Here is a 14,935-nt window from a genome sequence, read left to right on the forward strand (position 1 = left end):
CATGTGACTGGCCAAGGTAATTCAGTAAGCTTCTGGCTGAATGACAATCTGGGTTGGGATTTCTCCATCCTACTGTGACAATCTACCGACAGTTCCCACCCATCCCAAAATTTTGGAGAAAATTCTTAAAAGCTCATTGCACATGTGAGTAGAAAAAACCACACACGACAAAAAGAACTTTGGGTAATTATTCATTTGTTGCTGGCTCAGCTCTTATGCTGCTGGAACTAGTTAAACAGGTTGAATATTCAAAACAAAAAAAAATCCTTCCAGTAGCACCTTAAAGACCAACTAAGTTAGTTCTTGGTATGAGCTTTCGTGTGCATGCACACTTCTTCAGATACACTCAATCTGAAGAAGTGTGCATGCACACGAAAGCTCATACCAAGAACTAACTTAGTTGGTCTTTAAGGTGCTACTGGAAGGATTTTTTTTTGTTTTGACTATGGCAGACCAACACGGCTACCTATCTGTAACTGGAACTATGGAAGGTTGAATATTGTATTTGAGTGGATAATGAGATTACGTTTGAGTTTCTTTGGAGAAATAGGCAATATAGGATTTTTTTAAAAAAGCAAATAAATTTCAAGACCATCCCCACTGGTCATCTGTTTACAGAATGCAACTAGGTCTGAAAAAAGCTAGGTCACTATGCTTGGAATCTGAGCACTGATACATTGCTCCCTCTCCCTCTCTTTCTCTTTTTTAAATACTTTATGTACACTTATGCGTCATACTAATAAACAATAAATAAAACAAACAAACATGTAATACCAAACCAGAAACATACAAAGCAAAAAAACCCCACATAAATACAGTCATGATAACAAAAACTACAGACAAGAATATAGACACTATATTCTCCTAAGAAAAAGAAAATATTCACTTCAAGAAAGAAGCTAAAAAGAAATGGGGTTAGGAAAATAGATGACTTCCAGCTAACTCCATGTGGTTCATTCTTCTCATATCACTGGTTATCTGTAATGATTAAATTTTGGAGAAACATTTTTATTACCTATGAGATTTTTATTCTAAGCTAAGCCAAGTATAATTCTGGGAATCAGTTCTCTTCATATAATTTATAAAGACTTCCCACTCTCTCCTTATTCTCTTATTTGAATACATTCTTATTAGACCTGTAAGTTTAACCAGTTGGAGGTATTCTGAGAATTTCAAAATCCATTCTTCTTTTGTTGGTATTATAGTACTTTTCCAATGTTTAGCAATTACTATTATGGCTCAGTAACCGCATACAAAAATATTCCTTTATTATCTTTTGGGATGTCTGTTGTTATTAGGCTCAATAAAAACATTCCTGGTTTCTTTGGGAAAGTAAATCTTAGCATTTTCTTTAGTTCATCGTAAATACTGTGCCAATTTTTTTTTTATTTTAGGGCACGTCCACCACATATGGAGAAAGTTCCCTTCATTGTGATTGCACATCCAACACTTTCCACTGGTATTTTTTATATATTTTAGCCAATTTCAAGGGTGTGAGATACCATCTGTACATCATTTTTTAAAAAAACATTCCTTTATTGTGTAATATGCTATAAACTTTATGTTCTTTTCCATAAATTTTCCCATTTTTCTCATTCAACTGAATAACCAAAATCTTGGGCCCACTTAACCATAACCTCTTTAACTTCTTCGTCCTTTGTGCCAATTTAATAATAATTCATACATTTTGGACAGATTTTTTTCATCATTTGTGATCAATTCTTTATCTAATTCTGAGATTTAATATCATATCCATTGGTTTTTTTATATTTTTCAAAGATTGCATTCAGTTGGTGGTACTGTATCGCCAGAGTGGTGTATGCTCTAGTTATCTCCCGCTGCAATATCCTACTGCAATGCGCTCTATGTGGGGCTACCTTTGAAGGTGACCCGGAAACTACAACTAATCCAGAATGCAGCAGCTAGAATGGTGACTGGGAGCGGCCACCGAGATCATACAACACCAGTCCTGAAAGACCTACATTGCCTCCCAGTACGTTTCCGAGCACAATTAAAGTGTTCGTGCTAACCTTTCAAGTCCTAAACAGCTTCGGCCCAGTATACCTGAAGGAGCATCTCCACACCCATTGTTCTGCCCAGACACTGAGGTCCAGTGCAGAGGGCCTTCTAGCAGTTCCCTCACTGCGAGAAGCAAAGCTATAGGGAACCATGCAGAGGGCCTTCTCGGTAGTGGCCCCTGCCCTGTGGAATGCCCTCCCATCACATGTCAAAGAGATAAACAACTACTTGACATTCAGAAGACATCTGAAGGCAGCCCTGTTTAGGGAAGTTTTAAATGTGTGACATTTTAATGTATTTTCAATCTTTGTTGGAAGCTGCATAGAGTGGCTGGGGAAACCCAGCCAGATGGGAAGGATATAAATAAATAATAATAATAATAATAATAATAATAATAATAATAATAATAATAATAATTGCAACCAGCTTATTCCTGTGCCTTTGTTTCATACTTCATATAAAGCTTTCCTAATAATGTGATTTTAAAATGCCTTATGAATTTTAATTTTATTGTAGCCCAAATAACCATGCCAACCTACTATGTTATCCCAGCCCTCGATGTCCAATAATTTGGTATTCTTTAATATCATTCAATCCTTGAGCCAAACCAGGCAAGCAGTTTCATAATAAATCCTAAGATCTGGCATTCTAAACCCTGTTCTATCTTTGACTTCTGTTAGTAATTTAAATTTAATTCTGGGGTTTTTTTTCCCTGCCATATGTATTTAGCCAAAAATCTGTGCCCTTCTTTAAAGCAGTTGAGGCCATTGAGGATCAGAATGGATCCTCATTTTTGGTAAGACGACCATTTTGATTGAAGATATTCTTCCCCACAGCAAAAGCTTAATTTACTCCAGATCTCTAAATTTTTAAAAATTTCTTTCCATACCTTTATATAATTATCTTCTTTATAAATTAATATTTTTCATAGTGATCCAAATTCCTAAATATTTTGCTCTATTTGTTACTTTAAGTCCTGTCTCTGCTTCTAAATCTGCTTTCTTGTATATCTAGATTTTTCACCATGAGTTTTGTTTTCTCGTTATAGTGGTTCTTTGGTTTACAACCATAATCCATTCTGGAGGTCCGTTTGTAAACCCAAACAGGTTGTAACCCAAGGCGTGCTTTCACCAATGGGGCCTCTAAAAAGTCTTGCCATCACTACCTTGAATCAGAAGAGAAGGAAAGCTATGAGTAGCCCTCAGAAAAATAGTGCTCGGAAAACTGCCTCAATGGAGCGATATTAAGAAAAGTGTTTTACTGGAAAATGCATCAGTGCGCTAATGACCTGAAGGAAAACACTTCCAGCAATTATACAAACAATTATGAAACTGTGAATGACTGAAGCTCTTCAAGTAAACATAGCATTACTTTTTTAACTTTAGAATTTATGAGCACAGTAACAGTGTTACAACGCCACCTTAGAGACTACATTTTATAGAAAGAGTTTTCAGAGGATGGACGAACAATTCTAGACATTTTCCTGAATCCTGAAACTCCCAGGAGAGGATGCAGTTAGCATACCAGTTGGTACTTTGATCCACAGAAATCACCTGTTTGTCTTCCAGAATATATTTCTCTAGTGTACCTTTCTTGCTAGCAAGTACAGGATGGTCTAGATCTACAGTAAAAGTTGGTGGTCCACCCATTCCATCAATTAAAATAGCCTTAGAAAAGTACACAATGAAAGATCTCACGGCTTGCTGCTGTTCTGCTATGCACTATTTAAAACATATTCATAATTCCCTTTTGATATATTCATTTCAACAAGACTTCAATTCTTTCTTATTTAGAAATAAAATTAAGATTACTGCCCACCACCTAATCTTCCTCAGCCTTACCTCTGATATGGTAGACTTGCAAACCTCTCTAGCCACTGATTCAAATTTTGGATCTGTAGTGAGGTTCAACTTGTAGTTCCACAACAGCTGGGAGAGAAGAAACACAATACTGTTATTTTTCAACTGCAGGAATCTTTCATGAGCCAGACTTAAAACAAACTAATGATATATTTATTGTGGTTTTGAGGCTGCTTTGTGCAGGTTAAATTTTAAATCTATGTGAACACAAGCCAACCAACTCATTTCCTGCACAGCAGTTTTCATGTGATTTTCAGAAACACATTAATATACTGATGCTCTGACATATGGAGAATACAGAATTTAGGGAAGCATGTGGTGTGTAAATCTCATTTTTAAAAAAAATCAAACGAGAGCTTACTTCTATGGCTCATAATCATGAAGAATCTCAAAACAAACAGAGCCATAATTAGTGGAGCTTGGGCTTCTGTGCTTATGACAGCACCCATGGCCAATCAGTCCTCTCCATGCCATGCCATGCCATGAGAGCATTCCACTGCAGAGAAAGTTAAATAACCTATCTGTACCCCTCAGTTTGTTTGTGTGTGTGTGCGTATTTTGATTGTTATAGGCTAGAATGTTAGAATTCAACCAATAGTTGAAGAATTAACAGAAGGTGCCTGACACTGAATTTAGCAGTGTAAAAATACATGCTAAACTTGATTTTATCCTGCTCAAGGAATCATCTTTAAGAAACAAAGACAGTCGTGACCCATCAAGATTGGCAAAGCAAACGCTGTGCCAGTCACAAACAGGACGGGATCATTAGCAAGAAAAAAGACCAATAGTTTTGGTTTAGGATTACAGTTTGCCTGTTAGAAGTGAACAGGAAAAAGGTGTCTGTTTTACAAGCTTGGGGGAGGGGTGTTACCATAAAGCACCAATGCAGCAGCAAGCAAAGGCTCTAGCAGCTCAGTCAGTTGCTTGTGGCTGGAAAGCCAAACAGGATGTTTGTGACTGTTGCCATGGGAACAAAGGGGCAGTCCATTCTGTACTGAGCACCGGATGTTAGCTCAGTGTGTGTGTCATATGACCCGTACTGGAAGTACATGGGAGGAGTTTATTCTTACTGCTGTGGAGTGCAGACATGTTTTCTCTGTACTGATGTAAGAGACAGAAATAAAGAATGTAAATAGTTTTCTGTCTGCTTCTTTCCCCTCCCTGGGGATATCAAAGGGGAGAGAGAAGAATCGGTGTGTTCTTCTCACATCTGGGAAGAATCGCCGAGACCTCGCCTGCTTATCTGCCGGGAGAAGCAGCGGGGAGGTCGACAAGGAATATCTGCCGGTGCCTACGTTGTGGCACATTCCTCTGACCCAGGCAGAATTCCAACAAGGGGGAGCAAAAAAAATAAATGGATGACAGTCTGTTTTATGATGCAGAAAGGGTCAGACACAATCTTTGGGAGCTCTTTGAATTCAAGGCTGCAGTAATGGAAGGAACAGGACTGTCTTGGGATGTAAATGCTCTGAACTCCCTCCATCTAGGCTAAGATTGTATATATGTGTAAATAAACCATGTATCATAAAGCTGCCACCATCTCTGATGTGCCTCATTGTCCAAAACAAAAAACAGACCCTGGTAAGCATGCCTGGTACCCCAGGGATATAGATATAGGTAGAGATATGTGTCGGTGAATAGCTGTTTCAGGTAGATGAGTGGAACAGGAAGGAAGAGACTTAAAATGCCCTGTCTACCCAATTCATTGAAAGAGTCATCCTATTAACACAATGCCTCCAGTCCACTTTTTACTTGACTTTATTTATTTTTTAAGTTAACCATCCTTCATCTAAAGGGTGATGTATAACAATATTAAAATACAACAACAGGGAAATATAATCCACTCTCAAGTAAAAACTAAAAACGCAGCAGCTAAAATGCAAAAATGAGACCTAAGACAGACATAGTCACTTTAAAATGTCTGGGCAAAAAAGGAAATCTTAACTTTGCACCAAAAAGATTGTAATATCAGCACCAGTTTAACAAGCTGGGGTGCCACTGAATAGTATCATTTTAATTAAGGCATTCTTCTGTGCAAACATAAGCCCAAACATCATACTATCCTACTTGACTCGATTTAGTACTTATGTTCCTATCAAGATGATCCCAAAAAATCTAAATTGTCTATATAGATCACAGAGAAATAAACAAACAGGAGCCTTTACTACTTAAAAGGAGTCGGCCTAGGATCCCTGAAAGAAGCCAATTTGCCAGAAGCAAATGTTGCAAAGTAATAATAAATGCCACTTACAGCTCCCTCCCTGTTTTCTTTAAAAAGGCTTTAAATATCTGGTTTTATTAGGATTTTAAACTGTATTTTCTCTTTGGCATATGGCTTTCTATAATTGTCTAATTATAAGTTGTGAGGTGCTGCTCTTTTAAGGTTTTTTTTTAAAGATTGGTTTTAAATGTTATATTTATTCTAAGCCACCTTGAAAAAGTCAGAATATAAATCACTGAATCAATAAAGAAGCAAGTGCCAGCCCTACAGAAAAAAATCACTTACGTGGTTGCAGTCTGATGAGATTTCATTGTCCGGCTGGAAAAAGAAAGAAAGGGACATTAATTCTGAGCAGGTCATGTTGCACTGTATTCCTTCCACACGAACAGGCACAAACTATTGTTTCAGAATAATGTGCATTATTAAATAAATGATGAAATCAGACCACAAGAGATTGTCAACTCACAGATTAAAGGCAAATTTATCTAATCTAATCAATCTCTGCTGCCCAGGGAAATGGCCTCGACTGAAAGGCAGCAGTCATGGGATGTTTTGCTTTTTTGGAACAGTGGTCTTATATTGCTTTTGCAATAGCGTTATTTCATAAAGCAATGAAGTGTAGACAAGCCAGAGATTTATAAGGCACACTAGAGGTTCCATCAAACTAAAGCAAGTAGAATTTAATTCATGAAATATTTCTCATGACCTCTTCAGATCATAGGCCATCCAGAATTTTTTTTTTTCCTGTCCATTGGTCACAGTTCACAATTAGGAATTACAATTTTGAAGAAAAGTGCTAACAAAACTCTCATAGATTTTATTTTGTTCCCTTTGGAGCAAAAGTCCAGAAGTTATGAAGTCTCCGCCCAGACAGAGTGGAACGGAATAAAAAGAGGCTGTATTAATTGCCCTCCACCCAGGCCTGCCTGAAAACTACCACTCACAGCCATTAAAGTCTCTGCTCAGCCAGAACTTCCATCAGAACTCCTCTGGCTGCTACTTTTCCACTTAACTCCCTGCTTGCACATCACAAAGTGCCATATTTACACCATTACCCCTTCAAATCCTTCTGCAAAACCAATCTTTTTTGTACAGTCATACCTCTTGTTACATTTGCTTCATGATATGTTTTTTCAGGTTGCATCCCATGGAAACCCGGAAGTACTGGAAAAGGATAACTTCCAGGTTTCGCCACTCGCACATGCGCAGATGCGCAAAATGACATCACGCATATGCACAGAAGCTGCGAATCGCAACCCGCGCATACGCGGATGCACAGAGGAGGGTTGCGTTCCTTTCAGGTTGCGAACAGGGCTCCAGAACAGATCCCATTCACAACCAGAGGTACCACTGTAATGGGTTTAGATTAACTATGCTCAAGTACATGTAAGCTCATCTGCTCACATTCACTAGCTTTTGGTGGGTAGGGACTTCTTTGTTTATAACACTATGAAGCATCATGTGCACAAATGACTCCATATATTTATGAAATACTGATAGTTGTACCCATCCCTAATCAAAAAGCCAGAAAAACCACTCAGTCCCTCCAGCCTCATAGCTCCCCGCGCCCCAAGCCACCTTGCTGCTAGCTCCAGTGGAACTCATTCTGGCTCCTAGCCGGAAAGCTGCCTGCTATTCCACAACAGCCTTGATTCCGCAAAACTGTAGATGCACAGGCGTCAGCTTCACAATGGGAGCAGCACAGGCTTCAGTGAGCCTCTCTCTGCATTTCCCCTCAACCTGAGCTGGGTTGCTTGTTCTCTGAGCTTCCTTGGCAAAGGTCCTTCAGGTTGAGTTCAACTACTGTGCCTTCACAACTGCTTGTTACTTCTTGCAAAGCAACCATGTGATATCAGTATTTGCCTCAGTGGGCGAGACCCAGCAGCAATATCTTGCAACACGGTGACCCTTGTGTAATTTTCAGCAAGAGACTCAGGTCACATCCTGCATTGTAAGAATTCTTATGTAGACCTCCAGGATATTTATGCACTGTGGCTGCAGAGGTGAATGGAAGCACACTCATGCCTCTGCTACCAGCCAGAGGACCGAGGGCCACTCAGAGGCTGTACCCCCAGTTCCCAGAAAGGATCTTGACAAGGGGAAGAGGAACCTGGCCCTAAATGTCAGCCAGAGAAAGAGCAGCTTCAACAGCTTCTTGTCCTGGGACTGGAGAAGTTAGCAAAGGCAGAGGACACTCTCATGGCCCCATCCAACAGCCAAAGGGTGGGGAGCCACCGGCTGCTTTCAAGCCAGGGAAGACCTGCCCCACCCAAGCTGGATAAAAGTGCCTGCTTTGTTATTAATTTGCTCTCCTTTCTCTACCTTTTCTCTCCACTACCTTCCTTGTGTGTCTTTTATCTTTTTAGTTTCTAAGCCAGATGGCAAGGCCTGATTTTTTTTAAAAAAGTTATCTTTGGCCGACAGTAATTGTGGGTCTGAAAAGTGAGCCCAAAATAACAGTAATAACATGATTTTTAAATAAAGTAAACAAACAATCACACAAGTAGTGATGTTTTATGTTTGGTGCCTCAATGCACAATATTTTTGTCTCATTGCTTATCCTCCTAGTACCCTCAGTACCCTCACCAGGAAACAGGCTCCAATCCCTTTCTGCATCAACAAAAAACAAATGAAGATATATATGACACATTTTCAGGCAGAGGTCATCCATAACAACTTACAAACAGTAAAAGCTTAAGTATAAATATCAGTATCACTATTGAGCAATATCACTATAGCTAAAAGCAATACACTGTTTTATTACACTGGCTAAGGCTCGGGGGGGGGGGGAGAAAAAAGGAGAAGACCATTTCATTTTCTACAGTCTACACAGTGGGTGGAAAGAGACAAGCTTTATATAGCCTTTCAATGAGATCCATATCCCAGCAAACAGGATGTGGTATTTTTAAACGACAAAGGAGTCCACTTCTCTGAAAACAGTTTGCCATAAGCCTATTTAGCACAAAGAGTGTACAAAAAGAGGGCTGCTCTAATCCACAGTGGTCCTACTGAATTGTTTTTTGCTTCTTCCAAGCAAGGCAGCAACAAAGCATTTTAGCCATGTGCCTTCTCATCCACTAGCAGTGTTCGAAATTACCCGGCCTTTTGCAACTGAATGAAGATGTCCAGGAGCCACCCTTAGTGTCTAACATCTCCAACTGCCTAGGTGCAGTCAGCTGATCTGCTGGGCACAGCGGCAGCAAAGGATGCACGTCTTTTTCTGCACAGCGCTACCCCCACCAAACACCAGATTTGCCCAGCAGTGCAACAGTCAAGTGTCTTTGCTGTGTCTTTATTTTGCTGTTCTGCAGCCAAGTGAATCAGGTGTTTGGCGGGGTAGAGCGGTAGCAAAATATGCATCTTTTGCTGCCATGCTACCATGCAACCCCGATTCTCCCTGCAGTTTTGGGGGGGTTTTGAGGGGCTGCCTGGTTCGGTAGCAGGGCAACAACAACAAAAAATGGCACCTAGACATTTTGTTTTGGCGCTCACAACCTAGGTCCCAATAGCCACATAACTCCTAGCATTCCTATCTCAGTATCTAACACTGTCTACTAAGATACACGGCCAAGCTAAGCTTTTTCTTTTCTAAAATATCAGCATAATTTTGTTCATACATCTTGACTAGCCATATACCCCAAACCAGCAATAAATTTTAACAATGGAACAGATACCTATATATAGCCCTAAGATCTTGTTCAGTGGTCTAGGTGCAAATTTAAAATTTATAGTCATCCACATCAGCAGTGGAAGGGCATGAGCAACCAAGCACCCAGAATGTTTCTAGCCCTGCCAAGTTAAAGTGAGTTAGTCTAAACACCAGCTCATGTTTTCTTCACAAGGGACACATAAATGAAGCTGCTAAAATGCCCACTTAATTTCTGTTTCTGATTGAACATGACAATTAAGCTGGCAAACATTTCTGGCATTGAAATTTGGATTGCGTTGAAGACAATGTTCTTTCCCCCCCCCCTTTTTTTAAAATATTTTTTATTGAATGATTCCATGCCACAAAAACAATACAACCACACTACCACCAAATACAATCAAGATCTAAAAACCACATACATCAATATTTAGTTTGTTATCTGTTATTTACCGTCTTGTTTCCTCCCAAACATTCCATACAAAAACACACATATGTGCAGACACACACCCACCCACACCAAAAATGATAATAATGAAAGTAAATATTTTCCCCCTTTTATCTTTCAAAATCTTTTCTTCAACTTTGACTTCCTGTGACAATATCATTTTCTTGGTCAAATAAAAACTTCTTCTGGCAAAGCATTAAATATTAGCATACTTTAAGATTATGAACTGCCTTTATTCCAACTGATTTAGTGAGTTCTTATACTTTTTGGGAATGTAAATGTGCTTCCAGTTTTAATTCTAATAAGATTTATGCTCCAGGTATGTAAAGTTTGAGCAATGCTGATCTAGTGAGTGGGACCTGCTCCTGTAGCCTTGAACTGCAATAAAGATTGCCCTATATTAATAATGAGAGCAAGCCACAATGGATTTTTCCTGGAGCCCAATAAAAGATTCCGTCAAATTTGCTTCCTAAAATGTCCATCACCATCATGGTATGCACAGCTGGGGATTTAGGTTATTCGAACTGTAACACTCAAGGAAAAGGGGGACAAGAAGACAAAGCAGAGAGGCCATAAACAAATTTTAGTGCCCCCTCCCCAATTTTGTTTAAAAATGGTGGGATTTCCCTCAAGAAAAGCAAGGGCAAGAAAGAATGAAGCCAAATGTCCTCTACTGATTTTACATTGACTGAGATGCAACTTGGATGACTCTTCAAGCCCCAAAGCAATGCATGCTTACTGATCCTAGTAGCTTTACCAAAGTCACATAGCAATGGTCTCAAGAAGGAATCATGAACTCACATTGTTCCTCTAAAGCAGGGGTGGCCAAGTCCCCAGAGACTGCGATCTACTCACAGAATTAAAAACTGGCAGTGATCAAACCCCTTTTGGGGGGGCTCAGGTCAAAGTTGAGCTTTTTTTTAGGGAGGACGTCTTCCGTTCTTCAGATTGTGCAACAATGGAGGGCAGGGCGAGGGGTCGGGGCTGGATTCACGATTGACCAAAACCTCCTGGGGATCTACAAGTAGATCGTGATCAACCTGCTGGGACATCCCTGTTCTAAAGCATTATAGCTCACCAATGAGTTTTGCTGAAAAATGTGAGAGTGGGTGGCTTTTGTGCTGTTCCCTGATACAAAAACCCATTGATATGCCCACTTTTGCCTCTAATTCTACCCACCACTGGCATACATCCCCTAGGGAATGTGTCTCTCTGGATGAAAAAGGTTCCTCACCCCTGAACTGAAGCTTCAGTCTTCCTAACATTCCTCCACAGATTTTTTTTTCCTTCTAGCACCAGACCTTTTAGACTGTAAATGTGAATGCAGGGGGTGTCTTTTTTACAGATCTAGAAGCAGCTCTAGAAACCTTTTTGGGTGAAGAGCAGGATAAAAATGTTTCACATAACCCAGGATAGCTCAGTTGGTAGAGCATGGATATCTCAGGATAATGGGTTCAAGGTCCACATTGGGCAAAAGATTCCTGCATTGCAGGTGGTTGGATTAGAAAACCGTTGTGCTCCCTTCCAACCCTATGACTGTATGACCTACACATTCAAAATTAGAAACTGTCTTCTTTCCTTCTGATAAATAAAAATAACAGAAGTTGGCAGCATTCAACTGGAATCATAGTTCATCTTCCTTAATACAGATGGCTGAATCATTTTCTTTGAAATTTAGAATGTCTCATGCATTAGGTAAAGGAAAAGGTAAAGGTAAAGGGACTCCTGACCATTAGGTCCAGTCGTGACCGACTCTGGGGTTGTGGCGCTCAACTCACTTTATTGGCCGAGGGAGCCGGCGTACAGCTTCCAGGTCATGTGGCCAGCATGACTAAGCCGCTTCTGGCGAACCAGAGCAGCGCACGAAAGCCCGTTTACCTTCCCGCCAGAGCGGTACCTATTTATCTACTTGCACTTGGACGTGCTTTCGAACTGCTAGGTTGGCAGGAGCAGGGACCGAGCAACAGGAGCTCACCCCGTCGTGGGGATTCGAACCGCCGACCTTCTGATTGGGAAGTCCTAGGATCACTGGTTTAACCCAAAGCGCCACCCACATCCCTGTCCAAATAAACCCCCAACTAGAATAAAGAGGCATATTAATTTACACAAGATACAGCGGTACCTCCGTTTGCGGACAGGATCCATTCCGGAGGTCCAGTCGAATCCTGATGTTTCCGCAACCTGAGGACTGCTTCTGCGCATGGGGCGAAACCTGGTAAAATACTTCCAGGTTTGCCGCGCATGAATCCCGAAGTTTACGTAACCAGGGAGTTACGTAAACAGAGGTATGACTGTATTTTTGGCATACTTTTATGGGTTAGGGCACTTCTGGGGACAGGCTGGCAACCTTTATGCCCTATTACAAATAGGTAACATATTGGTAAATTTGTTGAAAAGGAAGAATACTTATCCCTTCCAGCAACAAGTAGCAGCTTGCTTGCTTGCTTGCTACTAAGTTCTCCACAGTGGAAGGCTGTGGTCCACTTCCTTCAAGATCACCCCAAAGATGCAGTCATTGAGCTGTTGCAGTTCATTAAGCCTACGTTAAATTAATCATAGTGACAAATTATCAAAAGGCAGATGTGTTCGTCTATTGTGGCATTGCAAAGACCAACAGAATCTATGTGGCAGAAGCTTTTGCGGGCCATGGCCCACTCCAGCAGATGTGTGAAATGTTATCCTCAGTTGGTAGATTGTTCATGAAAGCTTTTATTATTCCATTAGCCTTTAAGATGCCACCAGACTTTATTTTTAAAATTAATTAGTTTAAAAGCCAGCCTAAATCAAATATTTTAAAAATGAAAGTTTAATTAGAAGAGAGACTTTGACGCAAGCTACCCATGTCCAAGTGACTGACAAGGCACTTCCAACAAAAAGTCATTGTCCAAATTGCCCAAAAAAATTCAGCCAAGGCCACAAAGGAAGCAGAGCACAAGGTAATGCAATAACAGCTTGGCAACCGTCTGGTGGAAGTCCCAGAGGGACCCTTAGCTGAGACTTCATGTGGCCAGAAGCCACAGGATTCTAGAAAATCTCACACTGATGAATCTCTCAGCAAAGGCAACACTTGCCTTGCCTATGTCTAAAAGGGTTCACATTTCATTTAAGTGCCAAGAACAACCCAACTCATTTGTTTGTGAGCACCTCACACTACTGCAACACTAATGAAGTAGTGGGTAAAGGCATGGTAGTCCCTTAGATGGCACAACAATAATCCCTTGTAAAAGCAGATGGTGGGAGTAGATTGCCCATACTTTTAAAACTTTGACGCTTACTCTCATCTCAGTACCTTCTCAACACCCATTAACTACTATTAAGGCTGATTTCAGACTTGAATGGGCTATTTAAAAAATAACTAGAATTTGGTTTTTAAACCTTACAAAATAATATTCAGGGTAAACACATTGAAATTAATGGACCGTTGTATTGGTGGTCTGCATGCAAAGAAAATACATTGTATGTGGGACTGCTTTTGAAAGTGTCCAGCAGCTGTAGCTTGTTCAAAACGTGGCAGCCAGGTAGCTGATTAACCTCACTGTTGAAACTGCTGCACCAGCTCTCTTATTTGTTTCCAGGCTAACTGAAAAGGCTGGTTATGTGTGACCTTTAAAGTCTTCTGATTTATGAGCAAGATATCTGAAGGACCTCCTTCTTTCCATATGTGAGCCTGCCTGGCTCATTAAGATCATCGACAGAGGGACCCTCTTGTCTGCTCCAAGTCCACATTTCTTTGTTGTTGTGCCTAGACTCAGAACTCCCTGCCTAGGGAGCTCTCATCAGCCTTCTGCTGCTGCGTCAATACCTTTTCCCAAGGATGGGTCGTACAGCTTAGCATTATACTTGTACAAATCTATTCCACTGTTATTGCTGCTGTTTTTTAGAATCATAGAGTTGGAGGAGACCCCGAAGATCATCTAGCCCAACCCCCTGCAATGCAGGAATATGCAGCTGCCCTTTCAGGGATCAAACCTGCAACCGCAGCATAATTAGCACCACACTCCCAATTGAGCTATTCTAAGTGGTTCACTGTTAATGGTGTTTTTTGTTTGTGGCATTTTATTATTGTGTTAACTGCCTTAGACTGCACAAGGAAAGACAGACTATAAGATATACTTATATCCCACTGATTGCTCCCTACCATCTATTTACAGCAATAACTACTGTTTTAGAGACCTTGGAACTAGCTACTCTTCAAATATCCACAAATACTGGAAATTCCAAATGAAGTTCCTGTTCACCTTTTACTGGTCTCAAAACCCTACCAGATCATTTCATTTAAGCATAGACTGGTCTTTGCCTGCTTGGTACCCTCAGATGTTTGGACTACAACTCCCATCAGCCCCAGCATTAGCACTGACACTCCTTTAGTAGGAGGAACAGAGTAGACTCATGCAAGCAAGAAGACTGAAGCTGAAAAGTGTCCCCAGCCCAGTTTTCACGGCTGTTACACTGAGCATAACTAATTATGCTTTTGCTTTTAGTAATGTCTTGCTCTGGCTTTCCTTTGCAAAGTCTTGCTATGAAACGAGATTTTTCATACATTTGAGCTAGAGGGAGGAATTTTTTTCCTCGGTCAGCATTTTCATTGTACAAGTCCACCTGGATTGGCTCCCTCCTACTAAGAACTGCAACATCTGTAACTGCTTTGAGATAAGCCATTTGCTTCATTTTTTAAAAAGTGAACAGAACTTTTAAAAAGAGCTGTTAGCAGGAATCCCAAAGGACTATGCTATGATAGTTCA

General features: G+C 40.5%; 1 protein-coding gene across 2 annotated transcripts in view; it reads right to left on the reverse strand.

Annotated features, from left to right (window-relative positions):
- The window catches only part of GLG1 (golgi glycoprotein 1), a 64,219-nt gene that overhangs the window by 35,039 nt on the left and 14,245 nt on the right, over nt 1-14,935 (reverse strand). For both annotated transcript variants that reach the window (XM_083751396.1, XM_083751397.1), the window contains exons 2-3: nt 6,385-6,417; nt 3,861-3,947 (exon numbers count right to left, since the gene is read on the reverse strand). In XM_083751396.1, the coding sequence (XP_083607522.1) occupies nt 3,861-3,947; nt 6,385-6,417 (120 nt within the window). The remainder of the gene's footprint in view (nt 1-3,860; nt 3,948-6,384; nt 6,418-14,935) is intronic.

The sequence above is a fragment of the Podarcis gaigeae genome (genome assembly GCF_964106915.1).
Source record: "Podarcis gaigeae genome assembly, chromosome: 8".
In the NCBI taxonomy this organism is placed as follows: domain Eukaryota; kingdom Metazoa; phylum Chordata; class Lepidosauria; order Squamata; family Lacertidae; genus Podarcis; species Podarcis gaigeae.